At 53.9% G+C, this 22837-nt stretch overlaps 1 protein-coding gene across 1 annotated transcript in view; it reads right to left on the bottom strand.

The window, feature by feature from the left end:
• Positions 1-22837, bottom strand: part of DLEC1 (DLEC1 cilia and flagella associated protein) — a 50306-nt gene that overhangs the window by 5621 nt on the left and 21848 nt on the right. The window contains exons 10-27 of the mRNA XM_090284513.1: positions 21571-21663; positions 19805-19895; positions 18817-18979; positions 17472-17664; positions 16692-16750; positions 15617-15776; positions 15127-15220; positions 14807-14937; positions 14542-14700; positions 11776-11915; positions 9461-9614; positions 8736-8846; positions 7714-7841; positions 7045-7236; positions 6125-6195; positions 5586-5737; positions 3739-3854; positions 3187-3257 (exon numbers count right to left, since the gene is read on the bottom strand). Of these exons, the coding sequence (XP_090140639.1) occupies positions 3187-3257; positions 3739-3854; positions 5586-5737; positions 6125-6195; positions 7045-7236; positions 7714-7841; positions 8736-8846; positions 9461-9614; positions 11776-11915; positions 14542-14700; positions 14807-14937; positions 15127-15220; positions 15617-15776; positions 16692-16750; positions 17472-17664; positions 18817-18979; positions 19805-19895; positions 21571-21663 (2278 nt within the window). The remainder of the gene's footprint in view (positions 1-3186; positions 3258-3738; positions 3855-5585; positions 5738-6124; positions 6196-7044; positions 7237-7713; positions 7842-8735; positions 8847-9460; positions 9615-11775; positions 11916-14541; positions 14701-14806; positions 14938-15126; positions 15221-15616; positions 15777-16691; positions 16751-17471; positions 17665-18816; positions 18980-19804; positions 19896-21570; positions 21664-22837) is intronic.

Here is a 22837-nt window from a genome sequence, read left to right as displayed (position 1 = left end):
ACTTGGACCCTCCAACTCCTGTATCCCCCTACCTTCTCCCCCTCCATCCATCAGCCCCATCTGCATTCACATACTTCCCCAGCCAGGCTAGTGTTTAAGGACTATTATGTCAAAACTTCCAGCCAAAACGGAGGTGTAAGTAGACACATTTTGCCTCCTTGCAGAACCACAAGAAGAAATACATCTACCTCAAAACAAAAAACTACCAGAAAATCAAACTGCATGGAAGTCCAACAAACAAAGATATAAAGAAGTAATAATCATCCAGACAGGTAGGAGGGGCAGAGCCGGGGGGAGAGGACATGGTGTGGTGGCAGCAGTGGCAAGGTAATGGCTGTGGCTGGCCAGCATTAAGAGCAGTCACACATTATAAAAGCCAGGAGGGACACCTGGAGAGCAAGCCCAGTCCCAGACCAGACTGCGCAGTGCATGGTTCCAGCACCAGGAATATAAAGCTTCATTGCTTCTGGCTGTGAAAGCCAGTTGGGGATGTAGTGGCGGAAGAAACTACTGGTCTCTCAGGAGAGTCTATTTAGAGAGCCCCCATAATCCTAGAACATCTGCAAACCCATCCACTCTGGGGACCATCACCAGGTCAACAGCTAAAGGGGCACAAGTCACACACAGGAAATGGATAAAGTGACTGGAAAAGGAGCGAGTGCCGAGCAAGCCGCATTGTTCCCTCTCAGACCCCTCCCCCATATACAGCACCACAATGTGGTGAAATAGGTTGCCCAGCACTGACAATACCTAAGGCTCCTCCCTTTACAACATATCAGATGTGACAGCTCTACCTAAGACACAAACACAGGAGGTTGTAAAGTTGAGGAGACAGAGAAGTATGGCCCAAAAGAGGGAGCACATCAAGGCTCCAGAGGGAGAACTAAGTGAGGAGGAGATAACCAACCTAACAAATGAAGAGTTCAAAACACTGGTGATAACAATACTCAAAGACTTGACAGAGATGATTGAGTATGGCAAACACATAAGGGAAGAAGTGAAGGCTATACAAAGTAAAATGAATAAAAAACCACAAAAAAAACAATGGTGAAGGGAAGGAAACTGGGGTTCAAATCAATGATTTGGAACATAAGGAAGAAATAAACAGTCAACCAGGACAGAATAAAGAAACAAGAATTGAAAAATAATGAGAGGCTTAGGAACCTCTGGGACAACTTTAAACGAACCAATATCCAAATCATAGGGGTGCCAGAAGGAGAAGAGGAAGAAAAAGAAATTGAAAATTTGAAGAAGTAATGAAGGAAAACTTCCCAATTTGGTAAAGGAAATAGAAATGTCCAGGAAGAACAGAGAGTCCCAAACAAGCTAGACCCAAAGAGGACCACACCAAGGCACATCATAATTAAAATGCTAAAGGTTTAAGATAAAGAGAGCATCTTAAAAGCAGCAAGAGAAAAGAAGAGAGTTGCCTACAAAGGAGTTTCCATAAGACTGTCAGCTGATTTCTCAAAAGAAACTTTGCAGGCTGGAAGGGATTGGCAAGAAGTGTTCAAAGTGATGAAAAGCAAGGACCTACAACCAGGATTACTCTATCCAGCAAAGCTATCATTTAGAATGGAAGGGCTGGTAAAGTGCTTCCTAGACAAGGTAAAGCTAAAGGAGTTCATCATCACCAAGCCCTTATCATATGAAATGTTAAAGGGACACATTTAAGAAAACGAATATCAAAACTATGAACAATAAAATGGCAATAAATACATACCTATCAACAACTGAACCTAAAAAACAAACTAAGCCAACAAGAAGAACAGAGGCAGAATCATGGATACAGAGAGCATTTTGATGGTTGCCAGATGGGAGGAGGGTGCGGGGGATGGGTGAAGAGGTGATGGGATGAAGAAGTACAAATAGGCAGTTACAGAATAGCCATAGGGATGTAAAGTACAGTATAGGAAGTGGAGTAGCCAAAGCACTTATACACATGACCCATGGACATGAACAATGGTGGGGGGATGGCCTGAGGGTGTGGTGGGTACTGGGTGGAGTGGGGAAATGGGGGAAAAATCAGAACTGTAATAGCATAATCAATAAAATAGAATTAAAAAAACAAAAAATATATAGATTGAATGGCTTTTCCTCTTAAAAGATATAGAACACCAGATTGAGTTTTTAGAAACCTCAGCTCTCTGTTGGTTACCAAGAAACACACATCATAGTCACAAGGGTCAATCAGGGATGGGTGAAGAGATACCACCCAACGCCAATGTGCAACCAGGTGCAGCAATGTTACTACAGCGCAAGGTGAGGCTGGGTGAGAAAAGGCATTGTTTATGAAGATTCAGTCCTCAAACGCATCTGAGAACAGAGCAGCTAAAAACATAAAAGTACTGAAGTGCCAAGAGAACTTGATCAAGATGTGATCGGAGTAGTTTACTTCAATACATACACCCTTTCTAAATTACACGGATCTAGTAGACTAAAAGCAGCAAAGTCACACGGAGTGGCAGTTCTCTCCCCCAGCTGCACGTTCCTTAGACTCACCAGTGGTGCTTGAAGACCACGGCGCGCAGGCTCTGGCCCTGGACACGCTGGTTCAGCTGGTCTGGGGTAGCCCCGCCTTGAGATGCCCCGAACCCTCACTGGGATGCTCTGACTGGTTTTGAGATGACCACCACTCTTCTGTGGCCCAGATATTCTTCATCCTCGTATGCTCCCCGGGGCCCAGGTGGCTCACCCTCCCTCCTGGACTCGGCCCGAACAGCCCTCCACCTGGATACAGTCCCCAGCACTCTGGCCTTCCCCCCTATCACACTCAGTGCGCTCGGCACGAGGGCAGCCCACCGTCTTGTGTGTCCTGCCCATGAGGACAGAAGCCACTCAGCAGAGGACTAGCTGTCCTATTTCCTCAGTATCCCCATCTCCTTGCACAGAACCTGGCATGTAGCTCAGACACTGCTGGATAAAGGAGTGAGAAAAAGTGTGCCCTGCCAGTGTCTGTCCCTGTGCTCAGGGTTGGGCAAGGCCAACTCCTGTCCTCAAGGGTACAAGTGGCTCTCTCTCTGGCAACCCCTGACTGGCTTGGTCACTCCCGACTTTGGTCCTCAGGGGCCTCCCTCAGTAACCATGGGCCATCAGCTCCTCCCAGTGCCATCGTCCCTCCCAGCTTGGCTCACCACATGGTACAACCTATAGTGAGAGACCTAATTTATCTCGTGAGTGTCTTACCACAGGGGCTGGAGTTATGCAGGCGCAGGACCCGGGTGACCGTATCTCCTCCAGAGACCTGGGTGCTGAACCTGGAGGCAGGAGACCAGGCTCAGCACAGCCGCAGCCAGCACACGGAGGGCTGCTGTGGGGGCTCAGGCAGGGAGGACGCCCCAGCGGTCCGTCTTCATCCTACAGGCACCTAGACCCAAGGGCTGGTGGCCTTCCCCATGCATTGCCTGGTGAACTGTGACCCAGCACTGCTCACTGCCTGGGTGACAACCCCCCATTCCCCTCCGTGCAACCACGGTGACCCACAGATCCCATCTCAGTTGGTATGAGGTGCCCTGGGTCTGGCACTGACCTCAAGCCACAATGACTACTCTGTCCCCAAATGCCATCTGAGATGTGCATGTCCCCTGAGGCTTCACCCCTCCAGGGCAACCCTGCCCTGGGTCTTTCTTGCTGGGTGGCACCAAGTGGCCTGGGCCAGTTGGAGAGTAAGAAGAGGGCAGCCCAGAGTGGAGGCCAGAGGGTTACAAGGGGGCAGAGAATGAGGCAGGGGTGGGGCACCTGACGACAGGCTCCTTCTGGAACAGGTCAGTAGTGTAGTTGGTCCTCAGAGAGCTGATGGGGCAGCCCACCACTGCCATGTGCACCGGGATGACTGACGGTGGCAGGTCTCCCACCTGCAAACACACCCCAATCCTTTGTCACTCTTGTCCCCTGCTGCCACCACTTTCCCTGGCTCCCCATGTCCTTCATGCAAGGCCCTTCCTCCAGCAGCCCATGGTCTCCACGGCTTGGTCCCAGCTGGGCCTGGACTCATTCCTCACTGTCGGAGGCTCACCCTGGACACCCCAGAAGCCGGGGCTGCCTGGCCCCCGGCCCGGCTCCCCTGCCCTTCCCTTCCCTCCGTCTCTGCTGTCCTGCCCTGCCCCAGACCTGCACAGACCTCCCAGCCTGACCACCTTTCACCCCTTAGGGCCCATTTCATCCAGTTTCTGTATCTTTTAAATGGAAAGAACTTTATTATTTTTCTCTGCTAATAAAAAGTAAAAAAAAAAAAAAAAAAATTAAAAACACAGTGTGATAATCACCCATAATCCCACACCCCTAACCTGATCCTATACCTGTCAACATTTTCACGTACAACTGTCTAGACAGACTTCTTTGGTGTACGTAAAACAGCAATATAAATGAGGAGCGGACGGCATGCTTTTGTTCGGTCATCTCTTTTCTCTTCACACATATAATGGTACTAATGAAGGTTTACAGCGTCATTTAATGGGCTGTGCAGAATTCCATCGTATGAATGTAGCCCATGTTTTTATCTACTGACAGACGTGGGCACTTAGGTTGTTTCCTCCCCCCCGCCCCCACTCCTTCTATGATAAACAATGTGGAGAAGGAAAGGAAACGCAGTACAAAGCTATTTGTTCACATAGCCACTCTGTCCTTGGGGAACCTTTACATGGGTGTACCCAGCGCATGGCTAAAGTGCCTGCAAAGGATGACACCCATTTCCCAGCCTGAGCCTGCAGTGAGAGGGCACCCTTTCCCCTGCGCCCCCCACCGCTGCTTTTAAACCTTGTGACTCTTACCAAAACCAGGATTTTGGTGTGACTTTAATGACCACTGATGGTGACACCTATATTTGCCACTCGTGAATTGCCTGTTCAAAACTCCTTTGCCCACCTGGGCTGCTTTGTCTCCCTTACTGTTGGCTGAGAATTCTTTGTATATTGAGGTGATCAACCCTTTTGTCATACATAATACAAACAATGTAAAGCAAATATCTACCCTAATGACCCTGTCCAGTATAGTCAATAGTTCATGAGAATCTTCTATGTGATAACTGAACAGTGCAGGATAATGTGCACATTTCATCCCTGTTTACTAAACTAGGAAGCCACTTGGTGCTGTTTTCTGTCATCTTGTTTGTCCCCGTATCCTCTGCAGTCCAGTGGACCACACGGGAACCTGTGTGTTCAATTTCACGCTGAGTGAGTGGATGAGTAAATGAATGAGCCGACAGGATGATGAATGAATGCGCTGAGAGCTGGGCCAGGCTTTGGCTCTGGGAGAACGCCACTGTCTCTCCATACTTACTCCCCACTCGGGGTTGCAGGTCCTGGCCCAGGTAGGCAGCCTATCGGATTCCTCTGCCCTCCTCAGTGTGGTCCCAGCCATGGGACCTCATGGGAGAAGGCGCGGAAGCTTCCGCTGCTCACAAGGATGCCTCATGCCTGAATCCCAGTGGCTGCTGCAGGTGCAGATGCCCACCCCCTACTCAAGTCTTTCTACCTGGTGAGATTTGAGAGGCTAAGGGCTGGGTTTTGAAGAAGAGAGAGCATGGAGGTGAGGGCCAAGGTCAGGTTCCCTGCACCCCAGGCCATGACCCACCTGCCAGCCCTTACCGTGCAGATGAGGTTGTCCCAGTACTCGCCCCACATGTTTGCACAGCCTGTGATGTCTATGTGGAGCTGCTGGTGGGCCCCCAGCATGCCCTGGGAAACGTGGGGAAAGAAGGCAGCTCCTTTCCCGTGAGACAACATGCTTTCCATAAAATCTGGGGGAGAACCAGGAAAGGGAGTTCAGTCCCTCAGGGTGGGGGGAAATGAGGTCCAAACCCTCAGGCATCAGCAAAGCACTGTACCAGACAAGCTAATCCTCCTCTGGGATCCCAGAGCACAGGGGCCAGCCCCCAGAGGGAGCCCTCCCTTCTGAGCCGCTCCCCACCCCAAATCAAATCCAGGTCCTGTGCACGAGCCTTATGCTCTACCATGGAGAAGGCCTCATTCAAAAGAGGGGCGCTGTCAGGTGGGGTGGGGCCACAGCCATCTCAGGGACCTTGCCAGAAAAGACACTGAGATGGTCGGGGTCCGTATCATCAGGATGTCACGGAAAATCCTGCTCTGCCCATGCCCGGGCTCAGAGCCTGCCCTGGGAATCTCACCCAGCTGCTCTCGCTTGGCCAACTGCTGGCGAATCCGTGCCGTCTTCAGCAGGGCAGGAGACACGTCAGGGCTTCACCAGACAGGACACAAAAATAGCATCAAGCCAACCAGACCCTGTCAACCAGCATGCTACCAGGTGCCCAGCAGAGGAAGACAGCCCTGCCCACTCCTCCCAGGGGAGAGCTGGTCAGGTCTCTTCTTCACCTCCTTCTCTGGTCTTTGCTCCTGCCACATCCCTACTATCCAAAGCTACCCACCAGCCCCAGGGGTTGCCTCCCAAGAAAGTCAGTAGGGCTCTAGGGGTAGGGACCCCTATGCCCAGTTTCTGTGCTTTGGTGACTGACCCCTGGATGCTAACCCAGCCCAGACTCCCCATCTCTTGCCCAGCTTTCTACAACAGACCCCTGCCGCCAGTCTTTCCTGCTGACATCTGTCCAGAACTTTTCTGGAGTGGGGCAGTTGATGGCTTAGAAACTGAGTGGTTCCCCACCACCCATGGCAGTGGTTCTAACGCTGGGCTCCCCTGCCTTCGGCGACTTGGCAGGGAGGTGTTGCAGTGATGTGCTGGGAAAGTGCCAGTCCCTGTGGTGTAAATACTTTCCCCGTGGCTGATTCCAAGCGACAGCTTTGCAGAACGCCTCACTGCCACATCTCTGCCCACGGTTCCCTGCGTCTCCAGTGATTTCCCCCTCATCCACCAGCCCGACTCAGCAGCCCTCCACCCAGCCTCTCCCACAGGCCCTGCCGGGTCTGAGAGGTCGGCCACAGGAACCGTTTCCCCATGTTTACCTGCGAAAACACACCCTCCCACTCACCCCCACCTGCTTCTGGCCACCTGAGTCCCACAGAGGCCCATCGGGGCAAACCCCACCTGGCCACCTCCTTCCCAGGGGCAGCTTCTGAAAGGAGCCAGACTTACAGGCTGCGTTTTCGGCTCAGGCTGTTCTGAGGGCTCCCAAAGTACTCAAACTGGAGGGTGAAAGGGGCCTGTATCGGGGAGCGGTTGGTCAGGATGAGCTGGCGTTGCACGCGGGTCCTCAGTGGCACGGCGGAGCCGAAGTCCAGGCGGGGCTCCTCCTTGTGGCCTGGCCCCGGCTCTGTGCTGGGGACACTGCCCCGTGCCCATGGGCACCAGGTTACACGCCACCCTTGGCCCTGCCCAGCGAGCCACCACGGGTACGGGAGCAAGGGCTATCTAGAAACCAGGCTTCATGCTCAGACCCCCACCTCTTCCAGCAGCTGCCCTGCAGCCCATGATGCCAAGGGAGGCTTCCAACTTCAACCCCCTGGCCAGGAACCGGCTGGCTCATCTCCCGGTGGCTAGGCCTCACGTGGGAAAGTCCAAGGTACCCAGAGCCCTGTCCCCTGCCATCTCCCACCTGCCTGGACACCCTGTCTCCATGTGTGCTGGGCAAGAACACAGAGAGGGCCGGGATGGCTCGAGGAATCTGTCCCCACAGAGGTGGTGAGGGGCCTATTCCTGGCTGTCGGAACTGGCTGGGAGGAGAATGGCACCCGGGGCAACACTGGTCCTTCTCAAGGTCCCCTCCACGCTCGGCCGCAGCCCCAGCCCTAGCCCTGGGCTCACCGATCAGAGCCCTCCGCAGAGATGGCGATGTCCACTTGCAGTCCCTGGGGTTTCCCAGAGATGCCCAGAACCAGTGGCTCCTTCATGCCTGACACGGTACAAGGGAGGGCCAGACTGGTTAGCTCTTCCTAGAAGAAAGCCCACCGGGGACACGTTACCACAGGTGAGTCCCAGGGCGGTGTCCCGGGTAGCTGCTGCGGGGGGTGCTCAGCATGAAGGCCTTGGCTTCTGTCCCGGGTCACCTCTGTGCAGAGCGCCCCGGTCCCTCCGTGAGCCACCAGCCACAGGCCCTACCTGTCAGCCACACACTGCCTCCAGGAGGCCCGGCGCCTTCCTCAGGGGTCCTGGCTGTGTCTGCTCCACATGAAAGAAGACCCTCAGGGTGGACCCCTGGAGAAGCTACATGAAGCTCAACCTTTCCTGAGTGAGGTGCACTCCGTGCCAGGCCTGAGCCCACCTGTCTGTCTCCCTAGAACTCAGGCTCAGGTGTGTAAGAAAGCCCGCTGTCCCCAGGTTTGCCAGTGAGGACCTGGGACCTGGGTCTGCAAGTTTCTGAAGGAAGAAGCTCTTCATGTGCCACCCTGCTGGCCTCCCTGTGCGCCAGGCCACGGAGAAGGTGAGCCTTTGTTAGGGGGGACCGGGCTGCCAGTTAGCCTCCCCAGCGGCGCCCAGCATGGGGCCTGCCACGAGCAGCAACTCTGCTCAGATCTCTGGGAAACTGGAAAGATGAGCCCGCCTGTGGCCACAGAGAACAGCCTGGGGAGGGCTAAATTGGGTGCCAAGACTCGATGTGGCCACTGGGTCCCAGGGCGCATCTATCCCAGGCCTGCTCCAAGCTTTCTGACCTAGCGTCCCTAAAGAGCAGGCCAACAGGAATGGGGGCCCCAGACTCAAACACAAGACATCTCTTTCCCACTCACAAAGACCAGGAGTGGGGTCTGAGCCAACCTCCTTGCTGGCACAGAGGCAGACAATCGTAGGGTACCTTCTCCGTCACCTGGCCACCCCATATTCCTCCTCACCTGGGTATGAGTAGTCAGCTCCAGACTGAGCTGCAACTCCTCACTGGGGCCCAGGGTGCCATGTCTGGGGGAGACCTTTGCTCTGCAGAAACTTGCTTGGTGCCCCAGGAGCTGGCAGACACAAGGGTGGGTCTGTTGTCATGTGCTGGACTCCCAGGATGAACGAGGGGTCCCAACAGAGTGCCCAGCACTGCTGCATGCTCTGCTGGAGGCTGGCAGACGGGGGCCCACAGCAGGGCCAGTAGGGCCGGGTGCTTACTGGTGGGGATAAACCACAGGTCCCTCCTCCTCTCCTTCTGAACCCCGGATGGACCTTGAGTCTGTCAAGGGTTGCCTGGACTACATAAGCTGCCCTGGGAGGCCCAGTGTTGGGGAGCAGAGGACAGCTGCCTCTGATGCACAGGGATGCAGCTCTCTCCCCCTTGGCATGCAGAGCTGTCAGCCCCACAGACAGGGCCTCAGCTGGGCTGCCAACAGCTGCGTGGACCAGCCATGGGCTGGGCGGTCTAGCTGTGTGCCCCGGAGACTTCTTCTCAGAGAGGGAACTAGAACTCCCTGAAGGCAGGCCACGGAAAAGCCAGACCAGATGTGCAGCTCCTTCGAGGGGTCCAGCTTTTCTGGGCACTGTGGGGCAAGGACAGGCTGTGGAAGGGAGGCTGAGCCTCTGTCCTGGGGCATGTGGTGTGGAGGACTGCGGACCTGGTGCGACAGGGTGGCTCACGCACCTTGCCCCAGTGGAACTGGGTGGGCAGGAGTGTTCCGTTGATGAGTGTGATGGATGCCTTTGTGGGTACGCCCAGGTAGAGGCTGCTGACTTCCACCTGGCTGCTCCGAAGGTATACATAGGGCTCCTGTACTTCGGCATACACAGGGAGGTAGCTGGAGCACAGGGAAGAAGGCATAGTGATCAGAAGAAAAGAAATAAAACTATCCCTATTCGCGGATGACATGATGGTACATGTAGAAAATCCCAAGGAATTTATTTTTTAAAAACTCCTAGGACTAATGAGGCAGCGAAGTTACAGGGTACAGAATCAACATACAAGAATCAATCATACTTTTATATGTTAACAATGAACATGTGGAAACAGAAATTAAAAATACAACACCGCCCTGGTTGGTGTGGCTCAGTGGATTGAGCACCGGCCTGCAAACTGAAAGGTCGCCAGTTCAATTCCCAGTCAGGGCACATGCCTGGGTTGCAGGCCAGGTCCCCAGACAGGGGCGTGTGAGAGGCAACCTATGTATCTCTCGGACATTGATGTTTCTCTCCCTCTCCTTCTCCCTCCCTTCCCCTCTCCCTGAAAATAAATAAATAAAATCTTTTAAAAAACACATTACCATTTATAATTGCTCGCCAAATGGAAATACTTAGGTATAAATCTAATAAAACATGTACAGGATTTGTGTGCTGACAACTAAAAGACACTGATGAAAGAAATCGAAGAAGACTTAGTAAATGGAAGGACATGCTGTGTTCATGGCTTAGAAGAGTCAACACAGGAAAGGTGTCAGTTCTCCCCAAATCAATCTATAGTTTTAACACAATTCTTGTCAAACTCCCAGGAACTATTTTGTAGATATAAACAAGCTGATTATAACATTTATATGGAAAGACAAAAGACATAGAATGACTATAACAATTTTTTTAATATTTGTTTTTATTTATTTATTTATTTATTTATTTTTAGAGAGAGGGGAAAGGAGAAAGAGAGGGAGAGAAACATCACTGTGTGGTTGCCTCTCATGCGTCCCCAACTGGGGACCCAACGTGCAACCTAGTAATGTGTCCTGACTGGGAATTGAACCAGCGACACTTGGTTTGCAGGCCGATGCTCAATCCACTGAGCCACAGCAGCCAGGCCAACAATTTTTTAACAGAGGAGTAAAGTAGAAAATCATTCTACTGGATGTTGAGACTTGCTCTATATCTACAGTAAGTAAGACAGTGTGCTATTGGTTGAGGAATATGAACACAGATCAGGGGGAAAATATAGAAAACCTAGAAATAGACCCACACAAATATGTCTGGGGTTTTTAATGTTTTGTTCTTTTTGTATGATGAATAGAGGATCATTCAAGAGTATCCATAAAGATTTAAAATGAGCATTTAAATGTTTTCATAATCAAACGCAAAATACATGTAGAAGTGACTATAAAGCACACAGGGTAAATATATTTAGTTTAACAAATAATACTGAATATTTCTACCAGCCAGCTTAAGAAAACCAATATTATGCTTCTAAATAACTTGGGAGATGGTGGGGAGAAGTGGATGAGACCGTGGATGACACAGTCTTGGCAGTGATTTGATCATTATTGAAGGCCGGTGATGGGTACATGGGGTTCATTTTACAATTCTATTTTTTAAAAATCTTCACCTGAGGATATGGTTATTGATTTGAGAGAGAGAGGAAGGGAAATGAGGAGGGGGAGAGAGAAAAAGGGAGGAACATCAATGTGAGAGCCTAACATCTATCAATTGCCCTGACTGGGGATTGAACCTGCAACCTTTTGGTGTACAGGACGATGCTCCACCAACTGAGTCACCCGGCCAGGGCCAATTCTATTTTTATATATTTAAGAAATTGTCTGGAAGAAAGGAAGAGAGGGAGGGAACATCACTAATAATCTTTGAGACCTTCAGTGTGTTCCTCCCAGAATATAATAGTATCCACTCATTTAAATATGTCACAACTGTTTGGGGTCTGTTCTCCTATTGAATGTTGGTTTTTTCTAGTTTTTCACAGTTACAAACAGTCCCGCTATGAGAACTCCCACACGAACACACAGCGGCCACTGCACGTGAGTAAGTTCCTCTGGGAGTTCATCTGGAAGGGCTCATGCTGGGTCACAGGGCATGCACATAGTTTACCTTAATGGGTGTTTTCTGTAATTTCCAAATTTTATAGAATAAACATGTATTAACACCTTCAAATTCTGATGTGCCAACAGAGACTTACTTACACGTAATGTATGTAAATTTACCGTGTAAGTGCGGAACGTGTGCTGTAAGCGCCCCTCCGCCCCGTCCCCTTACCTCCAGGGCCCATTGACCACCTCCAGCACCAGCACAGTCTGCAGACACTGGCACCGCTGAGCCTCCAGAGTGATGTTCACGCTGCACTCCCCCAGAGGGAGGGCCTGGCCGCTGGAGGGCTCAATGTCGAAAGGAGACACCTGATTGGGAGGTCAACCCAGAGGGATAAGGAGTGAGGACATTTGGAACTGCAGAACTCGGGGCTGGCCGTGTCCAACTAGCGTCACCCCCAAGCTGCTTGCAGCTCTTCCGAGAGCCATGTAGGATCCAGAAGGAGGCAAGCAGGTAGGGAACACAGCTGGGCAAGAGTCTCAGGAGTCAGAGGACAGGAACTGGCTCTCCAAGGATGAGGTCCCCACGCACTGGCCAAGATATGAGAGGTGACATGCTGGGAGGTGTGGAGACCATGCTGGGGGTTGATGTGGTAGCTCCCTGAGAGGTCTGCCCAGCCCCACAGAGCAGGCACGGGTCAACACCCTGATGGCTTTAAGGAAAGCAACCAAGTCACCAAATTGGGACCAGGGGTTAAGCTTTCAGGTAGCCACAAATTTCGAACCCTTGCCCTCCCCCCAGGCAGGCCTTCCTCCTCCCCCACATAGACAAAGGGGGAGGGGAAGGGAAGAGGGTCAGGAATAAGAGTGTACCTGAGTAAGGTCTCTATCCCCTTTCTTTCTATCCTTGACTGATTGAGAGGTCCCATGGCCCCAGGTGGGCCACGCTGGCTAGTAGGGCACCATTGAAAGGTTACACCCAGGAGGGAGGTCATTCCTCTTTGGTCTCTTCCTTCCATGAGACCCAGACAATGAACACAAGGCACTTGCCTGGACAGCAGCCTGTCTGCCCCACAATGGGCTTGGCCTGCCCTGTCCCACCCTACCTCCCACTCAGGTGGCCCTGCTGTGCTGTCTCAGGCCCTGTGCTCTTTTGCTTCTGAAGTTTCATTCCCTGGCACTGGTGGAAGGGATGGGCTGGCTGTCACTACAAGCTGCTTAGGCCTAACTCTCAGAAGTGCCTTGTGTGTTCTGGCTGGAGTTTAGGACTGCGCTCCCTGGGGAGGAAAGAGTCCCTTGCTTTCTCTGGTCTTTGTTCCTTATATGCATCTCTCTCAGAGCTCCAGGGGTGTGGCTGTACTCTGGGGCCAGGTTTATGGGTCCCCTGGCCTCAAAAGGACAAAGTGCAGAGAACCGTAGAGACAGGATTCCTACCAGCCTTGATTATGACATAAATCTTAATATGCTATAAACTGACCATTATTTCCATTCTAAAATGTAGTTATTCTTCTCGGTGGGAGAAAAACACAGACTGGGAATTAGAGACCTGGGATCTCCTATGATTCCACCACCCATCAGCTGTGTGACCCTGTCCCTTTCTGTCTATCAAGTCAGGAGGTTGGCTGTGGATCCTAAGTTTCCAGTTATGCTCTGGGAAACCCCAGGGATTCCTCAGAAGTGGGGAGAGGAAGGATGGGGTACCTAACACGGGTAGCCAGAGAAGTCATACTTTATTCTAGTCTTGGGCTCCTGTGTCAGGTTTCGTTAGAGGAAAGGGTTCCTGTCTTACACGCTGATGCTTGCCTGTTCCCAGACCCAGTCCCAGGCTTCTGTGGTTTCACAGTCCAAGCAAGGAGACCAATGGACCCCAGGTGGCCAAGTGCTAACTCCAAGCCCATGTAACAGGACACCTGGCGATGGTGCTGTGATTCAGTGCAAATGTTATAACCTCCAAGTTTCAGAGTGCCCGTCTGAGAAGTAAGGCCACCAGGTAAAGGAGGGTGGCTTTGGCGTGGAGAGGGCAAGTCCTGAGAGGGGAACATGCGTTAGCAGGAATGACGCCTGCGTGGCTGTGACTGTCTCTCTCTGGCTTCTGAATGTGTAAGGGAGAGTGTGCAGTGTCCTGACCAGGAGGGCAAGGGGACATGCAAGATGGGGGGGCCGGCCTTGGGAGGAAGCAGTCAAGAGGGAGGTCCTTTTACCAAACACACCTGGCCAGAGGCTCACAGGTGCAATGGCCATCTAAGGAAACTCCCAGGGATCTAAGGCCACCAAGGGTGAAGATTGGGGGTGGCTAGCAGGCGATTTCCAGCTAACCGCTGCTGGGGAGTAACTCACACATGGCGACTTGGCCTTCTTCTGCATCGCACATCGTATGTTTAAATGCGATGCCACAATTTAAATGTGATGATGATGCTGCGTAGCCACTGTTAGTGTCCTCTTATTTTGTAGTAAAAAGAAAAGTGCTATTTGCCTGGAAATGAATCTTGTGTTTTCTTTTTGGAGCCTTTCAGTTTGGGCTGGAGCCCAGGCCCAAGCACCACCTGGTGGCAGGTACTCAAACTGCAGGCACAACCCCTGGGAAGTTTGGAGGGAACTTGGGGTGAGCGGGCCCAGCCTGTCCCTCCCTGGAGGTCCCTGGAAACCTCCCGCCCAGCTCAGCTGCCTATTTTCTTCCTGACTCGGGCTGCTCTGACGGAGGGAGAAACCCACGTCCTATTTCTGCATTAGACAGTAGCGAAAGTAACAGGAAATTCAGTTTGGGGTTAAGTTCTGCTGTAGAAAGGACCCGACTGCCTCAGAGATGAGCAGAAGTGGGGACACTGTCAGGCAAGTCACCAGGCAGGCTTTTCCTCTCCCAGCCCCGACCCTCTGAATGCCCCAGCACAAGAGTCACAGTTCAAACGAGACCCAGGTAGCTCAGCTCCTGTGGGGTGGGGAGTGGGGGGCGGGGCGGGGTGGGGGGCACCGCTGGACCCAGCAGTGTCTGGCTTACACCCTCCTGCCTTGCTTCCAAGCAGGTGGAGCTCTCCTTCAGGCACCACGTGGCTGGGAGCGGGCTGGTGTTCTGGATCTGGATGGCGTTGGTGGCTTTCTCCCCGAGGCGCAGCAAACCAAAGTGAAGGGCTGAGACGCTGAGGACGAGAGCAGGCCCCTGAGACAGCCAGGGGGACCATCACTAGGCCGCCTGGGAGTGGTCTCTGTGCCCCACCCCTGCCACCTGCCTGGCCCAGCCAGCGGCCCAGCCCCCACAGCAGCACCTTAAATGTCGCCTCGATGTGTAGCACCACTGGCGAGGGGGAGTCTCTGATTTCACACAGCAGGTCCTGGCTTGTTGGGCCGGGGACACCCCCGGTAAGCTTCAGCTCAAAGTCCTCGGCCTCACTGGCCTCTGGGAGAGAGGAGAGAGGGGGCAGAAGGGAAGCTGGAACAGGTTCCTTCTGCAGCTGGGCCTGGATATCGGCCTTCACTGACTTCTCAGGCACGGTTGCCAGGCTGCAGCCCAGGCCCTGCACGCCGAGGTCTCCCGTCCCAGCCAGCTCCGGGCGGGTCACGACCCCTCCCGCAGTCCTCACAGTACCTATGGTCCCTGTGCAGGGTTCCACTTCAATGATGTGGCAGTCGCTGATCTTCCCCCACATGTACCTGATGCGGGACTTGCTGTTGTTCCACATCTGAAAGGCACACCCCAAACATCAAATCTGTACCTGCGGAAGGGCTGTGGGACTGTGGGCTCACAAAAGGTCCCCTTGACACCCTCCCAGCTAATTCCTGGCCACCCAGCAGCACCAACACCACACTGCAGGGTGTGTGGGCGCCAGAGCCTGCCAAAGACCCATGAGCACAGACAGGAATGGGTTCCTTGGTTCTGTCGTTTGGAGGATGCTGGGAAGCTGATGGAATGACAGACACACCCTGCCCAGCATCTGTGTGAATGAAGTTGGTTCAGGGGCCCTGGGACTCATCCTCTACGAGGCGGCCCCCATCCGCCCCTCCGGCCACGTTCTACTTAGATGCCCAAGTTCAGCACCACCTCAGCTAGCCCAGGCTGGGGCGAGACAGCGGCCTACCTTAAATTCTTTCCTCACGTTGATGCCAATGTAGTTCTCCCCGGGGATGATGAGGGCGTACGGTTCCAAGAGAACCTGGAAAGGTTCTACGGAGCCTTTCACCTCCACTTCCAGGACGATCACATCGTCCACGGTGAAGGAGGGGTTTTCCAGGTCTGAACTGAACACACATCCACCGTGAGCTAGGAGCCGACGCAGCCCAGAGGCTGGCCCTGTGTGGCCCTCGCTTCTGTTCCATGTCTTTAGTTTTGTGAAAAGAAAACGCTCCCCTACCCACAGCTCCCCAGCCCCCTGAAATCAGACGCATGAGTCAAAACCCTGAAACAGCAATGAATGCCTGTGGCTGTGACAGGAACTCGACCTGAGCCTGGGACAGGGCCACCTCCCCTGCTGCTGCTGAGACCACAGTGTGGCACCCACCTAGGATTGCTACAGGAGGCGTGGGCCACTAACACCCACCAGGGGGCAAAACCGTCCCTCATTAGTCACCACCACCCAGGGGCCACCAGCCCGGCTGCCTGGTGGCAACAATGAGCCGGGGCACAGCTCCAAGGTTGCAGGGTGGCCTGAGCTCACACAGTGAGTCCAGCAGGCTCTACACCCCGCATGCTGAGCCGCGCCCGGCCTGGGTGCCAGGGCAAGGCTAATGTGCTCCCCCGCGTCAATGCCTCCTGGGGCTCAGGTGGCTCTCCACCCCTTCTCATCGCCTTCCTTCGCATCCCCACGGGGAAGGCAGGCCCCGCTACCCGCCATCCCCACGGGGAAGGCAGGCCCCGCTACCTGCCATCCCCACTGGGAAGGAAGGCAGGCCCCACTACCTGCCATCCCCATGGGGAAGGAAGGCAGGCCCCGCTACCCGCCATCCCCACTGGGAAGGAAGGCAGGCCCCACTACCTGCCATCCCCATGGGGAAGGAAGGCAGGCCCCGCTACCCACCATCCCCACGGGGAAGGAAGGCAGGCCCCGCTACCCGCCATCCCCACGGGGAAGGCAGGCCCCGCTACCCACCATCCCCACGGGGAAGGAAGGCAGGCCCCGCTACCCACCCTTCGTCCAGGGCCCCGTCCCTGCTCACCTCGTGGGCTCTGGGACTTCCTTTAGCACCATCTGGAGCACACTGTGGAAGTTCTTCAGCTGCAAGACAACCACAACGCCCTGAAAACAAAGCGCATTCCAGCCAGGCTGCCCCCAAGAGAGGCTGGGGCCTTGGAACCAGAAAGGCCTGAAAAGCACAGCTTCCCCCTCCCCCCGCCCCCCCCCGGGGGGGGGAGAGGGTGGCTGCCAGGACTGGGGGCGTGCCTCCATTCACTGGGCCTGGGAGACAGGAAGAAAAGGCTCTCCTGATCCGAACGTTGCCCTCAATGTGTCTCAGGCACCACCCCCTCCCTGGGGCAGACAGTGGGGCAGCTGGGCACGGGGTGGGAGGGATACCCACTTAGCTCACCAATGGGGTGCTGGAGCACCTGCCTTCGTACCCAGCTCTCATGCCCTCTCACCTGGGAGCTGTTAACCTCGCCCTCAGGAGCCTGGGCCTCTCTCTGGGGGCTTCTAGGGGCTGGACAAGGACGGGGACATCCTTGACGTAGCAGAAATACGCAAGGACCCAGAGCTGAGGAATTGAGTGGCGGGCCTTCCTGCAGACAGGTGTGTGCAGGATCAGGGCCAGGCAAAACGAGCGCCTTCCTCCTGACACCAGCACGTCCCCCAGCTCTGCTCCTAGCTAAGTGTCAGCCTCGCAGGGTGCTGGGGGTCAATCAGGCCCAGCTGTGGCTTCAGCATCACTGAGGAACATGCCCAGAGGGTGAAAATATCGTGACCCGAATATGTGTGACTACCAGGATGGCACCATCTTAACCTCGTGAGGAGAAAAGCTCAGGATGAACTCGTGGTCCGCGTGGGGGTTGAGAACGCCCCCTTTGGGTGTGATGGAGAAGGCTGTCTCCCTGTCGGGGTGGTACTTGATGCTGTCCACGCTATAGGTCTCTCCGGGCATTAGGAACTGCAGGTTGGGCTTCATGATCTGCCAGTAGAAGGCCAGCTCCACATGCCTGTGAGGGCAATATTGACCATGGATCCAAGGTCATGTCCCGATTCTGTCAGGACTGGGTCCTGTGGCCCCCTGCCTAGCCTGGCCCTGTTCCAGGAGGGACCAGGAAAGGACCCAAGGACAGGGAATGGCCGGGTCAACCTTCAGGCCCTTCCCATGGAGGAGCCTGGGGAAGGGACATCACATGGGTCAGGGAGTCCCAGCCAGAGATCACCTAAGGAAGCCCCTCTCCCTACCTGCAGCAGCTGGAGGCTACGACCACAGGGACTCGGGAGAAACAGCAAACACAGGGGCTCATGCCCCAACCATTAAACGGCAAAGTTCTGGGCAACCCCCAGACCTCAGGAAAGTGATCAGCAGTGCCTCCTGCCACATGAGAGTTGCCACACTGACCCTCATCCTTGCCCGCCACCTTTCCAGCAATGGTTCTGGCCAGAAAGATAGGTGCCCACTGGCTCCCAACAGGAGCGGTGACAACTCCGTGGTAGTGGGAGGGGCAGGACTCCAGGTGGGCTGCTGACAGCAGCTGTCAGCAGGGAGGATGGCAGCTGAGTGCGGCTCATCAGGCCGGGTGACAGAAGCCTGAGTGAGGCCTGCGGTCCCCAGGCCAGCCTGGTTGGGAGGCCCTGTGAGGTCTGCCCTGGTGTCATGGCCGTGCTCCGAGGATGGTCAGGAAGGAAATGGCAGGGGAGGACTGAACCCACAGGCCAGGCTGCCTGACTTTGGGACATGACTGGCTTCCCCTCACGGGCAGGGCAGGAACTCTCCGGAAGACTGTTCCTGGCTAAGGATGGTCCAGGATGGTCTAGAGCAGCACTGTCCAATGTCACTCCCTGGGGTGATGGAAATCTTGAATATCTGCACCGTCCAATATCATGGCCACTAGCTGCATGTGTGGCTTGTCAATGCCTAAAATATAGCTCGTGCCACAGGGGGAGGGAGTTCCAAATTTCATTTAATTTTCATTGATTTCCATTGAAATAGCCACGTGTCTAGTGGCGACCACGGTGGACAGTGCAAATCTGGAACCTCCCATTCTGTGCCCGGGCTCCTCCCTGGCCCTTGGAAGGAGCCAGCTGCTGCCCTGGGAGCTCGGCCAGGTGAGGCAGAAGAAGGGCTGTGTGTCAGGGGCTACTGCATTGGGGCCACTCACGTGGCGTTTCTAATAATCAGCTGTCTTCTCGCTGTGGACTGAAGGTTTTCAGGTGCAAAGCGTATGAAGTGCTGCGCTGTTAAGTCTGTGAGCTCTCCAAGCTCTGGCTGACTTTCCTCACCAGAAACATAGATCAGATCCAAAGCAATCAGCTGCCCGATTCCTGACAAAATCGGGGAATGATGTTTCATTGAGGCTGAAATCAGGACTCTCTGGCCAAAGGCTGTCAACAGGAGCCATGCTACCCACCCCACATACAACTTGATCAGAACCCTGGGAATTAACTGTACATAAGAGAACTAGGGGCCATTAACACACAGGTTCATGGCCCTGTATCGTCACAGACCAAAAGGAGGTGATTCCGATAAACTGGCACATAGTGGGAACTCAATTAATGCTTGCAGAGTGAAACTGGATGGATGGATAGATAAATGAATGAATGAATGGATGGATGGATGGATGGATGGATGGATAGACTGATGGACAGAAGAATAGATGGATGGACAAATGGAAGGAAGGAAGCAAGGGTAGATGGATGGAAGAAAGGAAAGAAAGCTGGATGGAAGGAAGGAGGAAAGAAAGCTGGATGGAAGGAAGGAAGAAAGAAAGGAGCAAAGGCATCTGGAGGAAATTCAGCGGGGTGCCCCTCTAATCCCGTAGAAACCTAGAGGTGCATCTGGTTGTTATGCGACAGTCACTGGCAATTCCCCAAAAGGAGATCAAGATGAGTTTCAAAGTGACATGATGGAAGATTTCACCCCAGGTTTCCATCTGTCTCTCACTAGAAGGTTCCCTGGGACTGTCCTGACGGCCACACTGGCTTGGGTCTCCAAGATCTGACCAGAGCGAGAGGCTCCAAACTAGACCCTGGTGAAGAGAGGCTATAGCATCCCCGCAAAGTGCCCCCTGATGCCAATGCCAGTGCAGCAGCTAACGGAGCTCGGGGATCCACAGCAGCGCCACCCTGGGCACACACACACAAGCCCACCTGAGGTCACCAGCTCCTTTATCTGGCAGTTGTCACATGTGATGATGAAAGTCTGCTCTGCCTCCCCGAGGCTCGTTGGGAGAAACAAGACCTGGGGGACAGAGGACGGCCCTGTTACCTCCCATTAAGGGGCTTCCACCCCCACCTGCCAGGCTCCTCTTCTCAGACATACACCCTGTCTTTGTTCTCTGCTTTTTGCTCCCCTCCCTGCTGGCTCCCCACCTTCTACCTCAGGCCAGGGGTTTCAGCGGCTGCTGCACCCCAGAGTAATGCAGGGAGCGTGTCGAAAGGATGTGAGGAGAAAGTTCACAGAGACCCACAGACAATGGGGTGATCGGGAGCATTTCACTGTTTATCTATTTATATCTTTTAATTTTTAAATGTAAATTCTTATTTGAAAATATAAATATATTTTAAAACAAACAAAACCCCAAACAGCCAATAAACAAAACACATAAGGACTGTCCCCCGACTTCCTCACTGCCGCCACAGACTCCTGCTGCTGTCCTCTTCCTTTCCTTGGGGATCACGGGAAGATGGGATGAAGAGCACATCCTGGCCTGGTCAGAGGGGAGCAGCCCCAATTCCTTAAAACCATGACAAGGCTCTGACAAGGCCTGGCCTATGTCAAGAGAATCCAACCTGCCCCTCGGCTGGAGACTAGGACTGATGAAGCTCTACTATGCCCTTGAATTGGCCCGGTCCCCACCCCAAAGAGCCAGGTTCACATGGGGGACTCAGATCAGCACAGACAGGAACAGGACAGCATCACCCTAGGGCTCCAGAACAAGACCCCATCAGGCACTTGAAACTGGAAGGCAGCTGATAAAGGAAGCCTTCCTCTATGCCAGGGCAAAGAAACAGGACGGTGGTCCTCAAACTTTGCTGCCCACCAGAATCAGCTCTGAACGTCCTGTGCCCAGGCCACAGCCCAGACCAATGGACTCAGAATGCCAGGGCTGGGGCCCAGACCTCAGCGTGTTTCCAAGTTTCTCAGGGGGGTGCAAAGTGCAGCTGAGTCTGTGAACCCACAGGTCTTGGCTCTCGGCTCTCACTACCCAATGACATGGAGCAGGCAAACCCCCTCTCCAGAAACCAGGCAGCTTTTACTCTTGAACATCAGTGGGAGGCCACATCTGTTGGTGGGAGCCCCACGGCCAGCCATGTAACAGCACAGAACAAGACTCCTGGGCCAGGGAGTCGGGGAGGGTGACAGGGGCAGGAAGATGTCACCATTTCTCAAAGGCTCTTCCAGGGACCAACCGATCAGCAGGTGTGACTGGGCTGAAAGGTCCACTAAAAGGGGACAGCTGGGAAAGGAGAAACCCATAGTCAGTGGGGTTAGACCCTGAGAGCTTCTGCAGAGAGCAAGGCCTACCTGAGGGTAAAACAGGAAAGAGAGACTGGGGGAGGCATGTCCAAGAGAGAAGGAAGAACCAAGGGAAGATCCTGAAGCAGCTTCGATGCTGGTGAAGGTGAGTCCCAGGCTAACAGTGTGAACAAGCAGTGCTCAGGGATCGTGATGGAAAGGGCTAGGGCTTTCTGCACTTGCTTTGTGAGAGAGGTCCTAAGAGAGTCCGAGGACATCACTGTACAGAACGTGAGAACATGCTCCTATGCAGAAACCACCAAGGCTGGGACCGGGGATGGGAATGGATACTCGGGTCATGAGAGCACAGAGGCAATGCAGTCATGCAAGCGGTTGAGGAGACAGCCATGGCCAGTCCTAAGGAGGAGGAAACACATGCTCACATCTATTGACCTACCTCCACCGATACGGCCTGCCCCGGAGCCAGCTCAAACACCGAAGGCGTGATCCAAAAGGGAGGCTGCTCAGCAAAGCCCATGGCTGCAACAGCCTTGAAGAAAAGCAGGAGATTACTCAACAGTGTGGAAGGAACTGTAAAACCCAGTGCTCAGATCACACGCGTCTCTCCTCCAAACATCCATTTTGCGAAGTGAAGGATCTTAAGGATCATCTGGTCCCCCGTGAGTGAAGAAACTGAGGCTCCTTCATTCAGTATCTCCTCAACCTTCACTAGGCACCAGATGAGGTTCTGAAGGTTAAATTCGAGGGAGCCGCAGAGGATCTGCAAAGAGCTGACTGCTGGTAGGTGGTACAAGGTTTCCATTGACTAGGGTTTTAGACACAAAGTGGGAGACGCGAGATAAGGCCTCACTCAGGAGCTCGGTTCCCAAACCACAGTCCTCACCCGGCACGGCAGGTGCCAGCCTCTCCGTCCGCCTCCATCCCTGTCCCACCTCTGGCTATACGCCCCTGAATTTGAAGGCAGCTGTCGTCTCGTGAACGGAGCTGCAGCCCAGGTGCAGAAAGCCACACAGGAAGCCACTTAGCATGCTAGGGACCCAAACCCATGCCTAGGGACCACAGCAGGCAACAGAAATGTGGGAAACGTGTCTCTTGGAACACATGGTCCTGTGGATCTGTCACTTGTTTTCCAGAGACACCGGTGCAGAGAACTATCTTTACTGTAAGGAAGACAATGGTGGGAGCACGCTGCTGAGTGGTGTGAGCACCCCCTGCTGTGGGGACAGGGGGAGGTGAGTGGCAGGAGAGAGGGTAGACGTGTCCTGCTTCCCACTGCAGCCGACAGGGCCACCGCAAATCCTGGCCCAAGGCTGCACATCTCCCACATTTTCCAAAGACACTGGAAATGTGGACCTTTGATGTGAAAGCGCCTGGAGATTTGCAAATGTTGGCTCAAAAAATGTTCTTCAGCACTGTGCCAACTCAGTGTACCCCCAGAATTCAGCCAAAGAGCTGCCAATTTGGGACCTCTGACATATTCCAACATTTGCTACCACAATGACTGACTGAATGAAAAAATGCGGTGACAGAGAGCCGGGCCTTGAAGGATAGGGAAGTGATATAACTTGCCCACGGTCATGCGCGTATTAGTGGCAGGACCGGAGCTGCAGCGCGCGTCTCCGTACATACGGACTCTCGCTTGGATGCGGCCGTTGGATAGCGAGGTTATAAAATTTGGTGTTCTGTGTGTTTTCAATCACAGG

The sequence above is a fragment of the Furipterus horrens genome, unplaced genomic scaffold, assembly GCF_987537825.1.
Source record: "Furipterus horrens unplaced genomic scaffold, mFurHor1.1.pri manual_scaffold_7, whole genome shotgun sequence".
NCBI lineage: Eukaryota > Metazoa > Chordata > Mammalia > Chiroptera > Furipteridae > Furipterus > Furipterus horrens.
This window is presented reverse-complemented; position numbering and strand designations above follow the sequence as displayed.